A 23,066-nucleotide genomic window follows, 5' to 3' on the forward strand; every position below is an offset into this window, starting at 1 on the left:
ACTTGTGCACCCATGCTAATATGTATATGCGATAAGAGCAAGTGGGTTTTGTACCTGTAAATTATTTATGTGCACAAAAATGTGCATGTTGAAATGACCTGCACATAGCAAAGTTGCACCCATACCAATAGAGATGAGGATGAAGCCAGTTTGAAAATTGGACCCTGTGTACTTGCCTGTAAGTTAATTAGTTTTGTTTCAGTTGAAAAAGCAAATTTTATATATAGTATTGGTTCAACTATGACGACTCAGTGAAGTTGATTGAAATGGACGGAGGGAAATAAGCCTGCATAATGCTGTGCTTTTCATGCCATGGAGACAATAAAGTACTTCCAGTGGAAAGCACAGCTCTGTGAACATGTGGTTTCAATATTATTATGGTATGTGGTGACTGCTGCTGTGTAAAAGGAATTCAGTACACCATTTTTTGCATGCAGTCATGAGCTTTTTAGAAGTCAGTTTTTGAATACGGGAGGCACAGTAAATATAGGAAAAGGGTGTTGTCTCAAAACAACTTAATTTGATCCTTCTCTTGAAGGCAAAGCTTTGAGCACAGTTATCTCTCTCAGTTGCCTTTTCAGATCCCTAAAGGCAGAGTTTGCTCAACTAGTTGAGCTGGCTCTGTCTTGTTTTTTTGTCAAACTAAGAAGTTCCTTCCTGATAAAAACAGAAGGCAGCCTTGCTGATTGGGTGTGGCTTTTGAAAGGATATGACATCAGCCACATCCCTCGCTTTATACAGTGTGGTCTGTCTGATCTCTGGCTGCACACCAAGTGAATGAGGAGGTGTTTCATTAAATCTGCACACAGGTACTCGAGTTACTCTGAAACTGCTGCCGGCACCAAGTTCCAGTCTGCTGCGAAGTCTGCTTGACTTGCACACACGGAGTCTGCTTAATAAATTACTTGCATAACTAGGATTTTCATCAGGGAGGATGGAATTTGAACTCTCAAGACCAACTGAGAAGTGAAATAACAGAAATTTGACTGCCCAGTGTGCAATGGATGGTGCAGGAGCAAAGGGAAATGCCAGTAAATACCAGGGAGTGGAAGGACAGTCGCATGCAACTTCTATATCAAACCCACTGATGAGTGGTAAGTAATATAACTGTATCTATCCAAACAATCTTCCAGATAGTCTTCTGGTGGTGATGGAACGGCCATGGATGGCATATATGCAGAGCTCCAGAAGCGTATTCTCCCTGAAAGCTTGTTTGCATGCAGTTCGTAGGCAGACAACCGTGTACATGTTCTTGCATTTTAAATGGTATTTATTATGCACTCTTAGTGCTTTCTGACAGTAAAAACCAAACTTTATTTTTAAGCACTTCACAAATATTAGGAATCTGTGCAAAGTTAAATAAGCATTACAATTTGAGCTGGACATAACTGAAAAAGAAGTTGCAACGTGGGCATGTTTGGTTTGCATTATTGCCAGCTGAATGCTCAGTGTTAGCTCAGCAAAAAAAGTTCCTCTTTTGTTTTTAAAGATAGACTAATGAATCTTTGCTAGTGGCATTACAGATATTTGTGGGTTATTCTCAAAGGGCCAGGTTGCGAACCCTTTTCTGTCATTGATGAGTAGTTACTTACACAAGTTGCCCCATTCTGTTCACCACTCTGAGTAAGAGGCTCGCAGTCTGGCCCAAAGCATTTGACAAGCCGATGCAGAGGCAAAAGACACCGTAAATCTTTTTCACATACAGCTTGGTTAGTGGTGTTTCACTTAGTTGTGTTCCTAGGAAGGCTACGCTTTCAGTTCATGGCTAGTGTGTTGGGGGAGGAAAAATGAAGATAACATGCAGTAACATTGCAGTATTCCTCTTTCTTTCATGAGAGCTCTGGAAATCTTCCATTTGTTATTAAACGAAAAAAGAATGGTGCAGTTAGAATAGGAGGAGAACTACAAGGGCAACTGCAGCGCAGAAGTGACCAAGGTCTAGGTCTAGGTTGATTTTGTTTTTTGTGGGGGTGGCAGAATAGTGATAACAATAAAATCCCAAATGAGTCTGGATTTGAGATGGATTCTTCCTAAATGGATGACAGGTTTCCAGCATCTGGAATGAAGGAGGAAAGTCTGTTTGTACAGAGCCAAGCACAATGGGAGCCTGGTCCAGGACTAGGGCTCACAAGCACTATGGTAATATAAAAGATAAATAACCATACGATGAAGCAAAGGGTAATGGCACTAATTTAAGGATTCAAAATAATGTTTAGACAGAAACTTCCAGTGAGGCCTAAGAAATGAGACATCCAGCTCCCATTGAAAGTCAGTGTGGCCCAGGCTCAAGGAACACCTCCATAACCCATAGCAGACCCCCAGCGTTCCGTGGAACCCCACATTGGGCACCACTGCCCCAGCCTAAATCTGCACTAGTATGCAACACAAGGAAACGTCAAACACTTAAGCTACATACACAGCTCCAGATTGTGATGGCATAACTATGCACTTTCACTCTTGTGGTTACTAGGTTGTCACCTGAATCCCTTGTGAATGTATACAATAGCCATGTAGTTCACACATCTGTGTGTAATACCTGCATTTGCATTATACTTCTGTCAGGATAAGCTTGGGACATAAGGTGTAGGTAACAATAAAAGATCAGAGTGTAATTGTTTCTCAATCCAAAATTTGGAAATGAGCTGAAGCTCATGCAGACTTTGTGATGGCATTGGTTTCAAAATGGGAAAGTCTGAAGTTTTTGGAAGAGACTGAATACAATACAAGTGGTAACCCTACGAGGAATGAATATGTGATGTTGCCAAGAGAGCTTGAAGAGGCTATACTGTAGGGTTAAGACTGACCCAGAAGAGTAGGAGAGGTGTGGGGTTTAAGCCCTTAGATTACTGATATCCTAATCCCAAAATGTTTCACTAGAAAAACACCAGTACTTGGGCTGATACTAGTAATATTTCTGCTCTTCAATTTTTAGTTGTTCCTTACTGCTGATTCAGGTTTTCTCATGTGGGTGCTCAGAACTGCATGTCTGATAATCATTGACCCCACATAGGAAAAATGTAGGACTATGTTATCAATACATCCAACAAGTAAAGCCACTTCCATGACATCTACTGCAAATGAGCAGAGACAGCGATCCCCATTACTCTAACAACTTGACTATTTCCTTATTCTTTAGATGATCTCATTTTCCAGCCTGAAAAACCACCATATATTGTTCACGGATAAATGTGATTTAATAAACAATATTCTACATACATTGCTTTTAAAGCAAAATCCATATAATTACGAATAGCATAATGCCCTTCATCAATCAATATAGCGTGGCTTGGGCCCACTATGTCACTATCCATATGGGGACAGATCTTTAGCTGGGGTACAGTACTGTAGTTTCAGTGAAGTCAATGCCGACTTGCTTGTGAAAAAAAGTGAGCCGCTACCAAATTAAAAAAAGAATATAATTTTCTCTAGAAGTACCACAAAATGGGTTATTCAGAAAGACTTACTGCACAAATGTCTGCACTCCATGCACTGATTACCACCAGGAAGGGTGCATTAAGGGCATGTCATTCCTCCCATTTGGCCCATTGATTCCTCTAGATTCCACAGATCTGAGTAATCTTTTTCTTTTATAGAGGAGTGAATCTTTCTTCCCCTTTGAATTCATGATCTTTGTCTGCATTCCAGTCTTTCTGTCCTCTGCTGAGCTGATTTCAGCCTGCCTTTTTCAGAGACATCACAGGAGATAAAGAAGTGTTCACCTCTGGGAAAAATACACTCTCCCACCTGTTTGTCCGTCTGTGATAAGAACCCCTATTGTAAGGGCTTCATTCCATCCGCAGCAGTTAGTTCAGACTTGTCTGCCAACATGCTGTACCAGGTACCAGTGAAGATATTTCACTCTGGCCTCAACCTGCTTTGAGCTGTTCACTTTGGGATAGCAATCAGAGTTCCACTGGGATTGCCCCATCCTTTCTCTTAACCCCTTTAGAACAAGTATTGTTGAATTGTTATCCCAAGAGAGTTGCAGAGGCTTCACTACGCATTCCAAATTCCTTTCAATTTACTTTATTTGAATAATATAATAAGCCTCACAGATTGGACTATTGTTATCAGATGTGTGCGACTATTACCTTTTTGAATTATCATTTGGTAAACTGCCCAGAGGCTTCAAGTCTGGGAAAATGTGAAATGCTTTAAAATTTGCCTCATTTTTGTTCCTTTAATAACTCATTGTTTCAGACAGAACAAAAGCCAAATTCACCTAGGATATCCTGATACCACTATCCCTAAAATGTTACCATTCATGATTTACCTGCTACCGAACTTTATAAATCACAGACATTGCACTAGTATATGTCCAAAATTGACATCACTTGTCTGTGTCTTGTGTCGATGTAATATCTTTCAGTTGTTATCATTAAAAATAAAAGAGGAGTAATCCAGCGGCCTAAGACCTGGTCTACACTGGGGGGGATGTAAGATATGGGAATACCGTAGCTGATGTCGACATATCTTATTCCGACTTACCTCCCGTCCTCACGGCGCGGGATCAACAGCTGCGGCTCCCCCATCGACTCCGCTACCGCCGCTCACTCTGGTGGAGTTCTGGAGTTGATGGGGAGCGCGTTCGGAGATCGATATATCGCGTCTTAACGAGACACGATATATCGATCCCCGATAAATGGATCGCTACCCGCCGATACGGCAGGTAGTCTGGACATACCTTAAGTCAGTGGAGGTATCTAACTAGCAGCTCATGGCTTAAAAAGTAGTGGCTGCTAGCCAGGCATTTTCTGTGTCAGGTCCATAAGTCTCAAACATATTTGTTTCCTCTCTTGATCCACCAGAGCTAAGATTTGTTGACCGTAGGTGCCTGCTGAAGATCTCTGTTATTCTCTCAAAAGGATAAAGGATTTTTGGTGGCTTATTTGATTACTTATGGGGGACTCTTGATGGTTAAATGTTCTATTTCACATATGTGATACTGATTGAATAGTGCGGTCAGATAGCTCATGCCACAAAGCCTTTTGTTAAGGATATTGATCCTTTTGCTATTATTTCAGTATTTGTACGGGTGCCTAATGCTAAGAGAAGTAATTTAAAATAAATTAATTAATAGATTCAGCAACCAGGGAAATTAAACATAACTGTCCATAGACATAAATGTGAGCATTCTTTCACATATTTGTGTGGATCTACCTAGGGTTACCATATTTTGTGCCTCCAAATGGAGGACACTCCACGGGGCCCCGCCCCAGCCCCGCCCCCGCCCCCGCCCCAACTCCACCCCCTCCCCAAAGTCTCCGCCCCCTCCCCTGCTTCCCACGAACATTTAATTCGCGGGAAGCCTGAAGCAGGTAAGGGGGAGGAGGCGCGGCCCAGCGCACCCCCGGCCCGGCTCCCGGCCCCGCGGGCCCGGCTCCCGGACCCCGGACTGGCCCGGCTCCCGACCCGGACCCTGGACTGGCCCCGCGCCCCCGGCTCCCCGCCCGGCCCGGCACCATGCCCCCGGCCCTGCGACCCCGGCCCGGCCCCGCACTGGCACCGGCCAAAGAGGCCCCGGCCGAGCCCTCCCTCCCGATTTTCCCGGACATGCCCGGCTTTTGGGGATTTCCCCCCGGACGGGGATTTGAGCCCCCAAAAGCCGGACATGTCCGGGAAAATCTGGACGTATGGTAACCCTAGATCTACCAAGTCCATGGCTGGCAAGTCTTATGAAATATATCCAGTTGCTCTTTTGCCTGACAAATACCAAATAAATCTTTCTCTCTCTTTAAAAAAAAATTATTTGCCAATTCCTGTATCAAATTGTAACCATAACAATTTCCCCAGTATAAAAGACTCTTTCAGATCCTATCACAGCCATCCATGCTGACACATTTCCATCAAAACCTTCCAAATGTCAGTGCATTTGCAGACTGTCACATGTCTAATATCAATTTTTAAATACCTAGACTCCCTGGAATCAGTAGTTCAAATCCTAGCTTGATTTAGGACTTCATCTTTTAAAGGTAGATAAACTGACTTCCATCTATTTTACTGTATGCAGGCCTTTCAGACAAGACCTTAAAATCCAAGGATGTGTTTGCTTATGTGGACATGAATGATCTCAGAGCAGTTCTCGCAGTAGTAGGGATATCTCCTCATGTCCTTGGATAAAATTTCACTCCTCACACCCACTACTGCTGTGCAGTGTGCTGGTGCTAAAAGTTGTTTGCATTTCAGTGTTTTGCTTTAGGCCTGAAATCATGCAAGGGAATCTGAGGGAGTGATCAACACTTGCACCTGCTTCAGATCCTTTACTTCAGTTATCATTTGCAGAGCCCTTTGAAAGTCTGGAGTTATGTTCTTGTTTGTTTTTAAAGTGGCTGAGACAGGATTGAATTTAGTGAGCCAATGTTATGGTGGTTTAGTGTTGCTGCAGGGGAGCAAATCAGTAAGAATTTGGGTGGTTCTTGCCTTTTGGGAGAGCCCACTCTCTTCAAACCCCTCCTTAAAACTCACTTTCCCCAGGAAGCCCACCAATGCTCATTTAAAGCACTTTGACCTTCCCATTAAGTATTAAAAATAAGCAAACAACATGGTAAGACGGATCCTTCCTCTGGGTCTCCCCTGTACATTTTGTATCTAATTTTTGTGGCTTTAATGGTACAAGAGCGTAGTAGGAAAAGCGCCTGAGACATAAGCCCTTGTATTAGAGGCCTAGTATGAGGCAGGACCTGCTTTCAGAATTTGGTAAGAACCGGGCTGATATTGCAGAAATACACATTTCTAAGAAGTACTAAACCACAGAGTACTTACGCAAACACATTTTGATATTAAGTGGTACCAAAACATTCTGATATTAGGATGGTACAAAAACATTTCCCAAGGATAACAGGAACGCACTGATTCCTTTTAAAAGATAAGGTTCGGATGGCAGTATGTAATAGAGATGTTTTGATTGGACCAACATGGACAAGATGATGGGTAATAACTAGGGCTGTCAAGCGATTAAAAAAATTAATTGTGATTAATCGCACTGTTAAACAATAATAGATTAGCATTTATTTAAATATTTTGGATGTTTTCTACATTTTCAAATATATGATTTCAATTACAACACAGAATACAGAGTGTGCAGTGCTCACTTTATATTTATTTTTATTACCAATATTTGCACTGTAAAAAACAAAAGAAATAGTATATTTCGATCCACCTAATACAAGTACTGTAGCCCAATCTCTTTATAATGAAAATTGAACTTACAAATGTAGAATTATGTACAGAAAAATAACTGCATTAAAAAATAAAACAATGTAAAACTTTAGAACCTTCAAGTCCACTCAGTTCTACTTCTTGTTCAGCCAATCGCTCAGACAAACAAGTTTGATTACAATTTGCAGGAGATAATGCTGTCCACGTCTTGTTTACAATGTCACCTGAAAGTGAGAACAGGCATTCGCATGACACTGTTGTAGCCGGCATCGCAAGATATTTACATGCCGGATGTGCTAAAGATTCATATGTCCCTTCATGTTTCAACCACCATTCCAGGGGACATGTGTCCATGCTGATGACGGGTTCTGCTTGATAACAATCCAAAGCAGTGCCACCAGCAGAAGGTTGAATTTCTTTTTTGGTGGTTCAGGTTCTGTAATTTCCGCATTGGGGTGTTGCTCTTTTAAGACATCCGAAAGCATGGTCCACACCTCATCCCTCTCAGATTTTGGAAGGCACTTCAGATTCTTAAATCTTGGGTCGAGTGCTGTATCAATCCTTAGAAATCTCACATAGGAACCTTCTTTGCATTTTGTCACATCTGCTGTGAAAGTGTTCTTAAAACGAACATGTGCAGGGTTATCATCTGAGACTGCTATAACATGAAATATATGGCAGAATGCTCCACTGGGAGCTGCGGGCGGCCGTGCAAATTTAAACAAACTGTCTGGCGGCCCACCAGCGGATTATCCTGACAAGCCATATGCGGCCCACGGCCTGCAGATTGCCCACCACTGCCGTAGAGTCTGCCAGGTGCTATTACCGTGCATTGTCAACAATAAACCTGTCCTCGTGCCTTTGTACCTTAACGGGTCTTGTGGTCATTGGGCAGTTCGCTCGAGGTGTGCTATGCCGGCTGTCTGCGCAGAGCTGGGACGGCACACACGAAGAACACACACATGTAGTCGAACATCTAACCACACAGAGCACACAGCAGATGCTTAATTCCTATTGTCATTACAAGAATTCTGACCACCAAAACTTGAGGTACAATGTCAATGGGTAACACAATTACCCCTGGGTATTTTGGCACCAACCACGATCAACTGTTGTTAGTTCTAGCCCATCTCTGGCTATTAGTAAATAATTTAGCAGCTGCAACCTTTTCAAAATATCTTCCTTTTAAAATTGGTAAAGTATGCTGAGCTTGAAAAAAACCCAAAGGTATTATAAACAATTCAGAGCTAGTGGCAGGCTGTACTGTATAAATTACTCTTTTGTCCTCAGTGGGAACTTAGTAGCTTAGTGCTTGTTTAAAAGACAATTTGCATTCTCATAAAATGTATCTTGCATTTTACTCCCTCCAAATGAGTTAAGGCTGGCAGCTCAGGTAATAAAACACCTTGACCAGAACCATTACTACTGCTGAATGCAGCAGCAACGCAAGCAATGTATTAAACAAGTGGAAATCAGATAATACTTAAGAATCGCATTAGAAGGAAGCAAATTTACTAAATTCCTGGCCATCACCCAGTTTAGATAAAGTCAGGCAATGAAATAGTCCATGAAATTCTTAACCCTTCTCTTCTCTTTCTGCAGATTTCGTTTCAGACTGGTCTCCCTTACATGATGCCTCTATCCATGGGCGTTTGCTTGCTCTGAAGAAACTCATCAATCAGGTATCATTTTATTGGGGAGATGAACATTCTGCTTGCTTTGCTCATTGATCCTGTTGTTGAATGCAGGCTGTATTTTATATTGTAAGATATCTGAGATTAGTACAGTGAATTCCACTTGTGATGGATGGTTTTATTATAGCCAACTTATTATCTATGCAAAGCCATATAAATGAAAGCCTGGATTCAGCAAGCAGTTATGCATGTGCTTAACACTTGCACAAGTAGTCCCATGCAAGTCCACGGGACTACTCATATACTTCAAGTTAAGCACATGTGTTAGTGTTTGCAGGATTAGGGCCTAAAGTGAGCTATATCCTTCTCTCCTGTTGAGACACCGGTTGGAGGAGAGCAGTTATTGGGGAAATGCCCCGTGTGTGATCTGCAAGATCTCATGAGACTCTTTCATAGTTGAAGGATTTGTGGTAGAGCTAAATAAAATATTTGTAATGCAAGGTTTGCTTTTCCATCAAAACTTGCTCCTGAAATCATGGAGGTTTCTGGAAAACAACTTGATAAAATTCCTGAATTTCTTGACAAAATTGCAAATAAGATATTCACAAAAATCAAAAGGTCACTTTTATTTGAGAAGTCAGAATTCTAAGTCTTGACGGAATAGGTCACATGGCACAGTGGATGATGTAAACGGCTGGGAGTCAAGATCATTCAAAGAAATTTAAAATATGTAAAGCACTATATAAGTAGTCAGCATTACTGTTATTGCCTCCAATAATATTTTCTGTTATTTTACAAGGGGAGCAGTGTTAACCTCATTACAGCAGATCATGTGTCTCCTCTCCATGAAGCCTGCTTAGGGGGCCATCCTGCTTGTGCTAGTGTCCTATTAAAACACGGGGCTCAAGTAAGTATAACACAGATGTTTAGAAGCAGATCTGTGAAACTCAGTTTTCCCTGCAGGATAATAATTGGTTTACTGAACGATGAGAAGAAAAGGATCGCATGTTGAGATGTCTACAGCGTGTTATGTAGGAGGAATTGTGTGATGTGAAGGAATGTACCCCAATGAGTTAAACAATAAAAAGACCAGTTGTATTTTTAAAAAAGTCTATTTCAAGCTCCTGATATTGTAAGCTGTATGAAAAGAATGAACCCTGCTAGTGTTTTCTGAACCAAATTCTAATGTAAATTAAAGTCCGTTTACACTACTCTAGTGGTGTAAAGGAGCTTAATGTGGGTGTAAATACTATTTACATTTGAAGGTCCCCTTACACTTTTGGAGGAGTGTACGTATAACAAAGATGCTGGGTCTTGTCGATTTTTTTATTTAATTATTTTGACTGGACCAAAATATATTGACCAGCCATTCCAAAAAGCACAGTGAGGCTTAATTTATAATATAATATGCTATGATAAAATATGAAATATAAAAGTTTATACTGTGCACGTACACTGTGCCTAGCTTAACTCTAAGCATATTGCCACTTTTTACATAAAAGGCGCTTTTTAATAAAGCAACAAAAAAGTGCAGATATAGGCAGACCCTGCCATTACTATTATTTATATTTTGGTTTCATATATTCATGGATTTTCAGGTCAGAAGGGACCATTGTGATCATCTAGTGTGTGTAACACAGGCCACAGAACTTCTCTGAACAAAGTCCTAGAGCACATCTTTTAGAAAAAACATCCAGTATTGATTTAAAAATTGCAAGTGATGGAGAATCCACCATAACCCTGGATAAATTGTCCCAATGGTTAATTACTATGGTCCTACCAAATTCATGGTCATGAAAAACACGTTACGGACCGTGAAATCTGGTCTTCCACTGTGAAATCTGGTGTTTTGTGTGCTTTTACCTATACAACACAGATTTCATGGGGGATACCAACGTTTCTCAAATTCGGGGTTCTGACTCAAAAGGGAGTTGCAGGGGGGGGTGTCTCGAGGTTATTTTAGGGAGGCTGCGGTATTGCCACCCTTACTTCTGCGCTGCTGCCTTCAGAGCTGAGTGGCTGGAGACTGGCGGCTGCTGACTGAGGGCCCAGCTCTGAAGGCAGCAGAGCAGAAGTAAGGGTGGCAATACCATACCATGCCATCCTTACTTCTGTGCTGCTGCTGGTGGCAGCTCTGCCTTCAGAGCTGGGCTCCCAGCCAGCAGCCACTGCTTTCTAACTACCCAGCTCTGAAGACAGCGCCGCCACAGCCGCAGCATAGAAGTAAGGGTAGCAGTACCGCAACCCCCCCCTACAATAACCTTGTGACTCCTCGCCCTTCCCCCCCTCCCCCTGCACAACTCCTTTTTGGGTCAGGACCCCTACAATTACAACATTGTGAAATTTCAGTTTTAAATAGCTGAAATAATCAAATTTACAATTTTTAAAATCCTATGACTGTGAAATTGACCAAAAGGACTGTGAATTTGGTAGGGCTCTATTAATTACCTTCACAGTTAAAAATGTACACTTTATTTCCAGTCTGAATTTGTCTAGCTTCAACTTCCAGCCATTGGATTGTGTTATACCTTTCTCTAGTAAGCTGACGAACCCATTATCAAATATTTGTTCCTCATGTAGGTACTTACAGATGGTAATCAAGTCGTCTTAGCCTCTCTTGATTAAGCTAAATAGATTGAGCTCCTTGAGTTTAGTCTCGGCTATAGCACTCAGAATGTTCTAGGCACTTACCAAACATATAGGAAGAGACAGTCCCTATCCCAAAGAGGTTATAATCCTGCAAAAAAGTATGGGCACACTTAACTTTATACACGTGATTAGTCCCACTGACGTTAGCAGGACAAATCACATGCATAAATGCAGTACAGTGTAAATATGCAGGATCAGCGCGTAAAAAAAATCAGGAAGCACATAAAAAATGGAGAGGAATTGAGACAATGTACAAGCAAAGTGCCCAGAGTGGTGATGCGTACAAGTCTCATGACATTTCTGTTTGGTTTTTTTATTTTCCCAACATAAAGTATTGACTTTTCAGTGAAAAATTGAAAACTGAATATTTTTGTTGGAAAACCTAAAATGTTAATTCACAAAGGTCACCATCATATCTACCTCCTGGGAGTTCTAGGTCAGGTGTTTCATGCCAACGTTCTCCTCGATGGGATGGGCTCCCTGTTTGGACTACATCTCCCATGATGCACCACGGTCTCCCCTCTTGCTAAGCCACCATGGCATATCATGGAAGCCCCTAGCCATGGTGCATCATGGGAGATGTTGTTCCGCTGGATAATCTGGCCCATACAGGACAACGGGAGCATGATGACCCCAGACAACTCCCATGAGCACTATGGTGGTATTTCTGAGTCAAATAGTTTTCAGGTTTGGAAAAAAAATGTGTGTTTTTCCAATGAAAAGTTGATATTTTCAACAGAAAGTAGACCCTTTTTGCAAAAAAAAAGAAAAAAAAAAAAGAAAAAAATATTTTAATTGAATACTCTCAATTTTTCATAGAAAACAACAGTTTTTATGAAAATATTCACCCAGCCCTAGTTAAAATATTCCCAGATCATTACTGTTTTTAAAGAAACTACTTGCCTGTTGTTTTTCCATCAGGTGAATGGAGTTACTATTGATTGGCATACTCCTTTGTTCAATGCCTGTGTCAGTGGCAATGTGGCCTGTTTGAATCTATTATTACAGCATGGAGCCAGCCCACATGCACCATGTGATCTGGCTTCCCCTATCCATGAAGCTGCTAAGAGAGGTAGGTTACTCAGTCAAGAGTCGGAATTACTTTTCCTTTTACCAACACCTCGAAGTTGAAGTTAGTGAGAGAAAGGAAAGATCAGTCGATATATTGAATTCATGTAAAATACAAATATATCATTAATAGAACCATGATACATGTTCTCAGTGCTGGTATCACAGTTTCTACCATCCTGTCTTCATCTGTGACACCTGCTCCTGGAGTCCCTAATCAGCTCCTGAGGTCCTGGGTATGTGAGGTGACCTCTCGTAACTTCCTCCACCACACAAAATGGCTCCCAAGCCCTCACACCTACTTGCATTGCTGTGAGGGGTCCTCTAACCTGAACATTGCCCTTGGGCCTCCCACAGCTTGACTACTGTCATTTGGGTGGAGGGAAGGTGCAGGTGTTTCCTTATCTGGTAATTATCTCTCCTCGGTCCCTAAAATGGCGCTGTTCATTGGAGGGGAAAGTATCCCACCAACAGTGTTGCTATGGCCTCCATCTACCACAGCTTGACAAAACACTTTTAACAGGTTGAACTTGAACTTCTCACCTCCTAAATTATCAAACGTGTCCGCCATAAGGAGAATTCTGTGAAGAGAGAATTACTGTGAATTTTCTGAAAGCACTGGAAATCAATACAAATTTTCACAGACACTTCCATTTCCTAGTAAGCACTTCATGAATCAAGGACTCATATTTCTACTACTGTTGTAGTCTTATGGACCAGAAGACTGCTTTAGTGCCTTGATGGTGAACCAATGCCATTTCTACTTTCCATTAAGTATTGAGAATGGATAATGATCTCACATTAGCTAGCAATAGGCATACTAAAATGAGACCCCATAAAGAGCAAAATATTTCAGCTAATAAATGAGATACAAGAACCTAGGAAGTAACTGGGCTACCTTGCAAAGACCTTCCCTGATTTAGCTTGGCTGTTCTTGTTTTTCAGTGCAGATTTAACGCAGCAAATAAAATGCATTCCTTTGAAGATGTCATGGCATAATTTGGTCATGTGTGTAATGTAAACTCTCCCTCCTTACATGGTAATATTCCTAATGGCTATTGTTCCCTTGACCAGACTAGAGAGAGAAAGAGAAAATGAGGATTCCAATCTCTTGAAAAGAGACTGGGGAAGAAGGGACCATTATAGACAGGAAATCAAAAATGGCAGAGATGACTGTTTGGATGAGCACCTTTGAGACTATTGTTGTCTGTGAGCTGTGTCACCTGCTGCTTCTCTCCTCCATCCCACCAAAATGATTCATTATGGGATGGATAGACAAGGGCATTTTGAATGTATCAAAATACTGGGGTCTGGGGAGAGGAAAAAATGGAAATCTAAAATCTCCTGCCAAATCAATGGAGCTTTACTGATCTACACTGGTTGGGGGGGGGGCGGGGAGGGGGAGAGTTATCTGGGCCACAAAATGAGGAGCCTTCAGAAACCCCTTATTTTTATTATTTGACCCTCCTTTATCCTTTCAAAGGACATATTGAATGTGTTGAATCCCTCACATCCAATGGAGTAAATATAGACCTCAACATCAAACATCTGGGTACTCCGCTTTATGTGGCTTGTGAGAATGAGCAGGTAGCCTGTGCCAAGAAGTTACTTGAATCAGGTAAAAAAAAAAAAAAGTAAAAAGATGTTCTTTTATTTTCTGTAACATCTCTTTATACTCTGTCCTCATCCAAGGCTGAGGAGTGCTCACACGCTGGAATTCTGAAACATTTGAATCGTGTAGGTAGCTCTGGGTATTGTAGTGGAATTTTAAGTTGACTAGAGGGATATAGCCACACAACGCCCATTGAAACTACATGCGCCTCGAGCAGGGGGCCGGACTGCACTGAGCCCTGCATTCTTGGATCCTTTGTACACCAGTGCAAGGGCCAGACGCAAACATGGTCATCCATTCAGCAAGATGCTTAAGTATGTGCCTCACTTGTAGCACAAGTGGTCCCGCTCAGGTCAATGGGGCTCCTCATATGTGTAAAGTTAGGCATGTGCCTAAGTACCCTACTGAACTGGGGCCTTTGCTTGTGCAATCACATCATGCAAACACTGGAAGACCAGAGCACCTCCCACAGTGCTAGCAACTCCACAGGTAGTGGGAAAGGGGATGTGGGGTTTGAGAGCAGAGCTATGTCCTTTCCGTACTCCACAGCATCCAGCAGACTGGACTGTGGCCCGTAAGAGGGTACAGCAGGTTCCACTGCTGTGTGTGGTCCTCCGGAGCAGAGGCACAGCCTTAGGCAGAGAGTCTCAAGGAGCTTTCACTGATTCACAGACCCCCCCATCCCATGCCAACACAGGCAGTGGTTTAAAGCCATAACCTAGCCCCTATTAAAATTCATTTCTAGGAGGGTAGTAGGAACCTCCATTGCTGCAGGTTGGTCAGAGACCTAGGAGGTAGCAAAGGAAATGGGATGGTCCAGCTATGACTTTTTTTTTTACTAATGTGATCATATTCTTGGTCCTACCTTATTTTCAGGAGCAAGTGCAAATGGTGGCAAAGAACTGGACTCTCCTCTCCATGTGGCTGCCAGGAATTCCAACGCTGACCTGGTGCACTTGCTGATTGACTTTGGAGCAGACGTGAGAGCTAAGAATGCAGAAGGCAAAAGGCCAGTGGAGCTGGTTCCACCAAGCAGCATTTTAACACAAATATTTGTGCAGAAAGAAGGTGTCCTTTAATATTTGTTTTATTCAAAATCCTAACCTGTAGGTGGCTGAAAAAAGGGCACATTATTTACTATGCTGCTCTTCATGTTCTGTATCATGGAGCAAAACTGAAAATAACTGGGCTCAGTTCTGCCCTCAGATATTTGGACACAATGTCCTTTAACATCAGAGTATTAATTTATGAATTATAATTATAATTATAATTATAATTATTATTATTTTTAAAAGACTTTATGGAGATTCCAGTCTCAGCAAAAAGGAATTTCCAGTCACTACATCCCACGCACCTGTGGCCCCCCCAGAGTTTTCAGTGAGAGTCCAGGGCATCAGTGAACAGACTTGAAGCTTGTAATGTATCACAGAAATGAGCTTAGGAGACGTATTAAGCAGAAGAACATTTACAAATCAACTGGGAACTTTCCTCTTTCTGACTATCAGTGTTATTCTTGGGATTGGCCCTAAATCCACTGAAGTCAACTGGAAACTTTTCATTGACTTTAGTGGGTTCTGGATCATTCCTGGGTTATGTTAAGCTAGTGAGTTTCCTTGGAGCGTGTTAACAAATTTGAAAAGGATAGAAAGTAACCTCAAATCATCCAGTGAGAGTTGAGCCCGATTACCAGAGAGTAGAAATGTACCCACTGCGTTTAAATAATGTAATTTTTGTGGTACAAGTCCAGCAAATGCCAGGAAAAATCTGTGTTAAAGTACAGCTGGGAAGCTTTTAATTCATGCAGTATAAAAACGGTAAATGGACTATAACCGTGATCTAATTCCTTGCCTTTTGCTTTATATTTTTGGGTCAAAACCTTAAGAAGTAGCAAAATGTGTCTGAAAATTAATTTCTCTGTGTTGCTTTTTTGCAAAAGGTTGTAAAATACATCCCAAGAGATGGTACAATAAGTATATATGGTATGTGTTTATTAAGGTCCTATATTATGTCCTGCATAATCCAGCCCTTCTTCCAATCTTTAGGTTTGATTCTTATTTAAACTTTTTAAAAAGCAGCTGTTATTTACCTGTAAATCAAAATGGTTCCAAATCCATTTTGTTTTATTGGGTATATTATATTCATGAATTCTGGGGAAAAATCCTATGTGTTTGACAGGTAAATGTGAAAAATGCCTTTGGTCAATAGAGTTACATTCCTATAATATATTCATTTAGAACTTCCTATGAAGGTAGTAAACAGCAGTTAGTATCATTATGTTAAACAAGATACTGCTGATATGATCCACCACTATATTACTCCAGTTTTATGCCAATGTGACTCTATTGAGATCAGTGGAGTTACACCAGTATAAAACTGGAATAACACGGTGAGAAGTCAATAATATTATGAAAACAATCACATGGTGCTGCATGGCACAGATATTTGGTCTTTCAACACATTCTGCCATTCACACAGCTGTATGTTACAGAACTCAAATCCTCTTTCTGTTAGACGTCTGACTCGCATCACATGTGTTTATCTGAGATAAAAGAATATGTCATGCATGCCCAGGGAGCAGCCACAGAACCATATGTAACATTGGAAGGGCTGAGTTGAGAGGGCTGGACAATAATTAATGGTTCTAAGGGAATTTCTGCTTTTACAGTCATTGAAGCCTGTAATTATACAATTCTGGAGACCATTTTGCTACTGAGTAGTGTTTCCCAAATGTTCTTCAAAATTCATTTTTCTGAGTAAGTTCCAGGTTTGCTAGCAGCTGGTTTCTAAATTGTCTGGTCTGAAGCAATTGAAAACAGATGTGCAAATACACAGCCTTTTGTTTAACCTTCAAGTTCCCTTCCTGTAGTGTTACTTCCTTTTGGTTTCATTCAGATTCATTCTATGACTATGGTTATCTCTGGTACAGGTGGCAGGTGAGCTATAGTATTTCCCACAATCCTGTGCAGCCTCCATTATTCCAGTAGACTCACTTGCTAATTCGAATTGGTTTCCATTCTGTTTTCTTTTCCTCCAGCTGGTAAATGCTTGGAAGGCTCTACCTACAAATGTGCGGGAAATGGCAGCATATAGGGATTTTTGCTTCAGTAGGCTATTGGCCAAAGTACCCGTCCACAGTCACCCATATGAACAGTTATAGAATGTTGTTGCCCCAATCTAATGTTTCACTGCATATGTTTTCTATCTGAACGATACAGACAGTTGTGCGTGTGTTCCAGAGAACTAGCAAACTAACCAAATAAAACAGCACTACATTGAACTACCTTGAATACAAGAATTACCTTGCATTTTTTGGTTATTTTTCAGGAGAGTGAAATTGATTTTTTAATTTATTTTTACACTTTTCTCTTTTTCAGTGAAACATTTCTGCTTTTATGGGAATATTTTTAAACTTTTAAGAAGGTCTCAAAGAGACATTTCCTTATGGCCGAGCAAAATAAAATGGACAAAACGGGACGCATAATGTAATATTGCAATAGTCACTCCTGTTCCCATTGATGTCAATTGCAGTTTCAAAAGATGAGCCTGGGAGCTTAAATTCACAACTTTGCTAACACTAAAAATCATGGACTGAACAGAGACACTGAATTTATGGCTTATTACAACAATCTGTAACTCACTAACCCCCTCTTTTTGTCCTATGACTCTATCTTGAATGGCCCCTTAGAATATGTGCTCACTGCTTATGTTCTACTGTCTGTTCCACCTTGCATTTAGCTGTCATGCTTTGAGTACAGTTCCCAGATCTGAAGAAGAGCTCTGTGTGGCTCGAATGCTTGTTTCTGTCGCTAACAGAAGTTGGTCCAATAAAAGATATTGCCTCACCCACCTTATCTGTCTAACTGCAGTTCTGCCAGATTCAGCAGGAACAGACCCTGAAGCATGAAGTGATTCTGGTCAAGATTCGCCACTTCCTTGCACCGTACACAGTCTTTTAACCTTGTGCAATGTGGGTATAAAATGCTGCTGTTCTGACTTGGAACAGTCTTGCATTCTCTGTGCACAGGTGTAAATGGCAGCATAAGATGCAAAGCAGTGGAGAATCAAGCCCTGTGTATTTACCAGGTTCATTAATACAGGTCTCATTAATACTGCATGTTGACAGTGCTCTTGATACAGCCATTTGATCAGTAAAACCATCTTTAAGAGAACCCAGCCAGCTGTGAAAAGCTGCTGAAAAAGTGGTAGCTGGAGTGTGGAGGGACACTGAAAACAGCTGCTTTTTAAAGCTGTTACCCAAAAGCAGTACCAGCTGCTTCCATCAGTACCTTCAACTCCCTTACTCACAGCTACTGCCAACACAGCTTCTCTGGTGACCACAAGTGCCTTTATCTTCTAGCTTCTTTTAGAAAATCTTAACCAGGACTTACTTTTAGCTGATAACATTGTCTCTGCCTCCCTGATCCCATTTCACTGATTCCCTCTTGCTTTCTAAAATACCTCATAAAGCTCATCTCCTCTTATACTGCTTAAACCCAACCCAATCCTGCCTTCCCCCATTAGTGCATCCTGCTTGTCTGCTCTCCTTATCTACTCTGACAGTAACTGTTCTGTTGTGGTAACTGCTGTGTATGATGAGAGAGCCGTACAAATGACATGTGATATGATCCAACTGTTCTGTAGTTAAATACATCATAGTAACTACCTCTTAACAAGAAGGATAAGCCCTCCATTAAGCATGTTATGCTGTTACATTTAAATAAAAGACATAGATTCTTTACTAGGGCTTGCATTATCAGCATGGGACTATTTAATCTTGAAGGTTTAAATAAGGGATTATATATTGCGTCTTTTGCTATGTGTTTATCACTGTTATACTGTTACGAATACTTCTGCAGAAACCAGTGGGCCGCAAACTTGAATCTCACTCCAGGGAAAGGATTTTGAAGGAAGCATTAATCATCTCTTATTTTCAAGCAACATAAAGTATTTAACATTTGTCTTATAGCTTGTAGGAAAATAATACAGCTACTAATCATACCTGTATAAGGATTAAGAATGACTGTGGTTGGTTCCAAGACAACATATTTACGTTGTGGGCTTGACTTACTACTGCTTTGCCTCTTGTATGGTCATTTACACCTGGGCAACATGGGGATAAATTGCTTCTACTGGGGTAAGTGAGAAGCGATTTCTCATTTGATAGTGTTTAGCACCAGTTTTTGCGCTAGAATAAATAACTGCACTGGGAGCATAGCAATGGGGAATTGGTCCCTGTGTGCTATTTTCAGTATTCAGCTACAAATCTGTTTATAAATGATAATCTTTCTCAGAGCAGGTGCTAGGCATAAGCAGACTAAACAATTGCTTGGGGGTCCTGAGCAGCTCCTGGGGGCTCCCATTTGCTTTTTTAGTATGTGTTGTGTGTGGGGGGACCCTCCCCCCCAAATAGGCCAACATAGGGCCCCTAGTAGGCTAACACCACCTCTGGTCTCCCTTAAAAAACTAACTACCTGCTCCAAACACCTTGTGACTAAAATGATTTGGTAAAGAATTTCCAGTGTGTTGAGTTTTTAGGAGCCTGCAGGAGCTGAGAGCTTGGGAATGTTGCCCTTCAGTAAAGCTGGTCTAGCCTGTACTACACAAAAGTTGGCCTTGGTACATATCTGCAGCTTCAGTTCTGTGACAACTGATCTTGGGACAATAAAATCACATGTTATAACTTGTCTTGTGGCATCTTTCTCCAGGGCCCCTGTCCTTGATGCAGTTGTGCCGCCTGTGCATTAGGAAGTGCTTCGGACACAAACAACATCATAAAATAACTGGACTTCTGCTCCCGGATGAGCTGAAACATTTTCTCCTCCACATTTAAACATTTTGTATTCAAAACCATACCAGTAAAAATAAGGCGAGGTTTGTCATAGTGTTGCCAACTCTTGCAATTTTACCGTGAGTCTTGTGGTATTTGATGTTTCTCTGAAAGCTCCAGCTGCTGGAGTCATGTGCTTAGATGAGAATCTCAATTTTCATTAAAAAGCAAGTAATTTTCTAGCCCTCGTGGCTGTGGAGAAAAACTTGATAACATGACCCAGCTCAGAAACCAGAAAGCAAATAACATGAGGACCAAATTTATCATTTTTTGAAAGAAAATGATTTTTAAGCTAATCTCATGATTCTTTGAGGCCTGATTTTTGAACGCTTGGGGTTGGCCATACTGCACCAAGTACATGTACTAGTGCAGAGCAAACAACATCTCAGATTTATTAAATAAGAAGGATGGCTGAAGTCTTGCTTTAAGCAGCAACCATCTAGGATGCCCATGTCGGCTGTAGAAGATGTTCCACGCTCTTGTTGCCCTTTATGTATAAGGAAACGGAGCCAATTCCAACCCTGCAAAGCAAGTGGGGAGATTTGGTATGGGAAAACTGGTTAATCATTTGGAGTAGACAATTCAACTCTTTTAAAGATGATCAACTAATTTGCTGAAAATTTCTTCCTTAGAATTCAAAGAAAAGTAAAGGAAAGACAGTGAATGTCAATTATTTTATTGAGTTAGGTTATTTCTGCCCTTCATGTTTTAAACACGAAAATATTAACTAGTTCTTAAAGAATATTCTGTGTTTTCAGAATACCCAACAGTGCATGTAGATGAGCACCAGCCAACAACGATCTATTCAGACAGGCATCTGAAACTGTTAGGGGTTTACATTATTGCCATTACAGCATATAGATCATTGTTGAGGGTAGCTTCCTGCAGTGAGGAAATAGTAGGAAAATTATTTTTGATCAGCCATTAAAAACACTTATTCACTGATGTGTTTTGAGACTTAATGGCCTCCTATCTCAGTACAATTTCTCCCTTAAGGATAAATTTTTCAAGGACACAGGTTACCACTTGTTGGCAGGGAGTAAATGTTCTTCCGCTTTATGGTTTGAATGAAAAGTGAAATTTCCTAAGGATTTATGAGCAGGTCATCAAAAAGGACAGCTTCATTTTTTTTTCCTCCAGAAAAAGGTACCAAAGAGTTCATTCAAAGGGTGAAATAAAAATCTTTCTTGGAAAACATTCTACCTCTTTCTTAGCATTTCCCACATGAGAGAGAATAAAAACAACTATCTTTAATGTAGAATAATATAGTAAATAATGAAAACATATAAATACTTAGAAAAGTCCATCTCATATAAATACTTTGAAAACTCTAAAATACAATTAGTACAACAGTAATCTGCCCCCCCCCTTTTTTTCTAGTTTAATTTGCATGTTGGTCAACCAAACACAAGGATTTAAATTTTTGAGTCCATTGAAGTCAATGACAAAACTCCTATTGACATTAGTGGAGCCGGATTTCATTCAGCTATACTCAGTTTTAGATTTATTCATAAATATCCTACAAGCTCTTTGAACTCCGAGTATGCTCTTTTGGGTGGAAAGAATGATTATAGTGCATTTTAGCTATTTTCTCTCTCTGCAGGTAGCTCTCTACATTGACTCTCTGTTCAAAGAATGTTTGAATCTTAATAGAGGTGGATTTGAAGCAAAACCCCAGAACTGCACACCCTGAATTTGGGAAAGTCTGGATCAGGATCTGAGTACAAACTTTCTAGCTCAGTCTCATCTCTAATTCTGAAGCATGGTGCTTTTATACAGTACTTAAGCATTAACATACCAGGTGCATATTCTTCTGGGATATCTCCATACTGTCTGTCTCAAAAGAATACATGTGTAGATCCAAATGCTACTACTCAGTAAATAACACTTTCAAAAATAATTTTCTTCTTTTTCAATTGCCAAGAGCTCACTAGGACTGTGTTCCTAAGCATAAACTGTCTGCATTACTAACATGCAGAGTGCAGGAAAATGGTTTGCATTCAGTGCTGGTTATATCATTAACTTCTGCAGGAGGAAATACAGAGTCCGTAGCATGTAAAAGACAGACACACAGCTTTTCAAATGGAGTATCTTGTTTAAAACGTTTCCAATACACCTGTATGGTTTACATAGTTGACAAACATGGGAACTTTAATAGGATGGCCAAATTCCACAACTGTATGCTCATATTTGGTCCTTTGGTATGTAAAATTAGTATTTACATCCCTACTTGGCATATAGATGTGGAATATAGATACCCTGCTTAAGGGCTTGATCCCAAGTCAACAAGAGTACTTCCAGTGATTTTAATGAGCATTGGATCGTGCTCTAAATACCCACATTTGAAACCTCAAAATTCAGCTATCCAAATTTTAGGATCAGCAACAGTAAGTAATTTTTTCTCAGCAGTTTTGCCACTTACTTTTAAGCTTCTGATTTTGTGACCTCAATCAGTGTGTTTGTAGGGCTAAGCTAATATCCTGAGATGCTTAATCATATCAGGTGGTGAGGGCTGGTTTTTTAGCTCTGTTTACCTTTTGAAAATTTAATAGCTTGGCTCCGTTTACCTGAATCTTTTTATCTTGTGTAACTAGGATGAATTCCTTGGGCTCATTTTGCATCATCTCAATATATTTACGTATTTATTTATTTTTAAATCATTTGTGATTTAAACTGATGGATTACAGTTTTATGCGTAGATATCCTTGAGCTGTAAGGTAAACTTAGTGAAATCTGGAGCGATTTCCAAACTTGAAATCATGCCAAATGCCACTCAGTGTTTGAAAGACTGTCATGAATATATTTTTGTAGATTCTAGGCTGTTATTTTGTTAAAGGATTTTATTTCAGCAGTTTTTAACAAGATTATTCAACCACTATTGTACATGATATTTGCTCAAAATATATTGTTTTTATTCTAAGTTTGGTTTTCATTTTTTAATTAGAGCACCAATTTTGCATTATGTTTTAATATTCTGGAGTCCTAGGTTGAGGTCTAATACTCTGGCTTGTAACAGGGAGCTAACAACTTTATTAATAGTATGCAGACTCTCATCATAAGCTGGAATCCTGTCTGAGTCTGGGGCTCTTGTAACACAGTACTTTTCCTTTAAAATGTC

General features: G+C 40.5%; 1 protein-coding gene across 3 annotated transcripts; it reads left to right on the forward strand.

Annotated features, from left to right (window-relative positions):
- The first annotated feature begins 472 nt into the window (after positions 1 to 472).
- Positions 473 to 22,868, forward strand: LOC117869569 (ankyrin repeat and SOCS box protein 9-like). Of its 3 annotated transcripts, XM_034756540.1 has the most exons (8): positions 473 to 1,094; positions 8,761 to 8,840; positions 9,592 to 9,699; positions 12,363 to 12,513; positions 13,993 to 14,127; positions 14,998 to 15,189; positions 19,827 to 19,992; positions 21,552 to 22,868. In XM_034756540.1, exons 1-7 carry the CDS (start codon positions 1,001 to 1,003, stop codon positions 19,949 to 19,951), a joined length of 885 nt encoding a protein of 294 aa, XP_034612431.1. In that variant the 5' UTR covers positions 473 to 1,000; the 3' UTR covers positions 19,952 to 19,992; positions 21,552 to 22,868. The 3 variants fall into 3 exon arrangements, with proteins under 3 accessions (XP_034612431.1, XP_034612422.1, XP_034612440.1); XM_034756531.1 differs by having other exon boundaries at positions 19,827 to 22,868; XM_034756549.1 differs by having other exon boundaries at positions 475 to 1,094; positions 14,998 to 15,130; positions 19,827 to 22,868.
- Positions 22,869 to 23,066: the final 198 nt, after the last annotated feature.

The sequence above is a fragment of the Trachemys scripta genome, chromosome 1 (assembly GCF_013100865.1).
Source record: "Trachemys scripta elegans isolate TJP31775 chromosome 1, CAS_Tse_1.0, whole genome shotgun sequence".
NCBI classification, from domain to species: Eukaryota; Metazoa; Chordata; order Testudines; family Emydidae; genus Trachemys; species Trachemys scripta.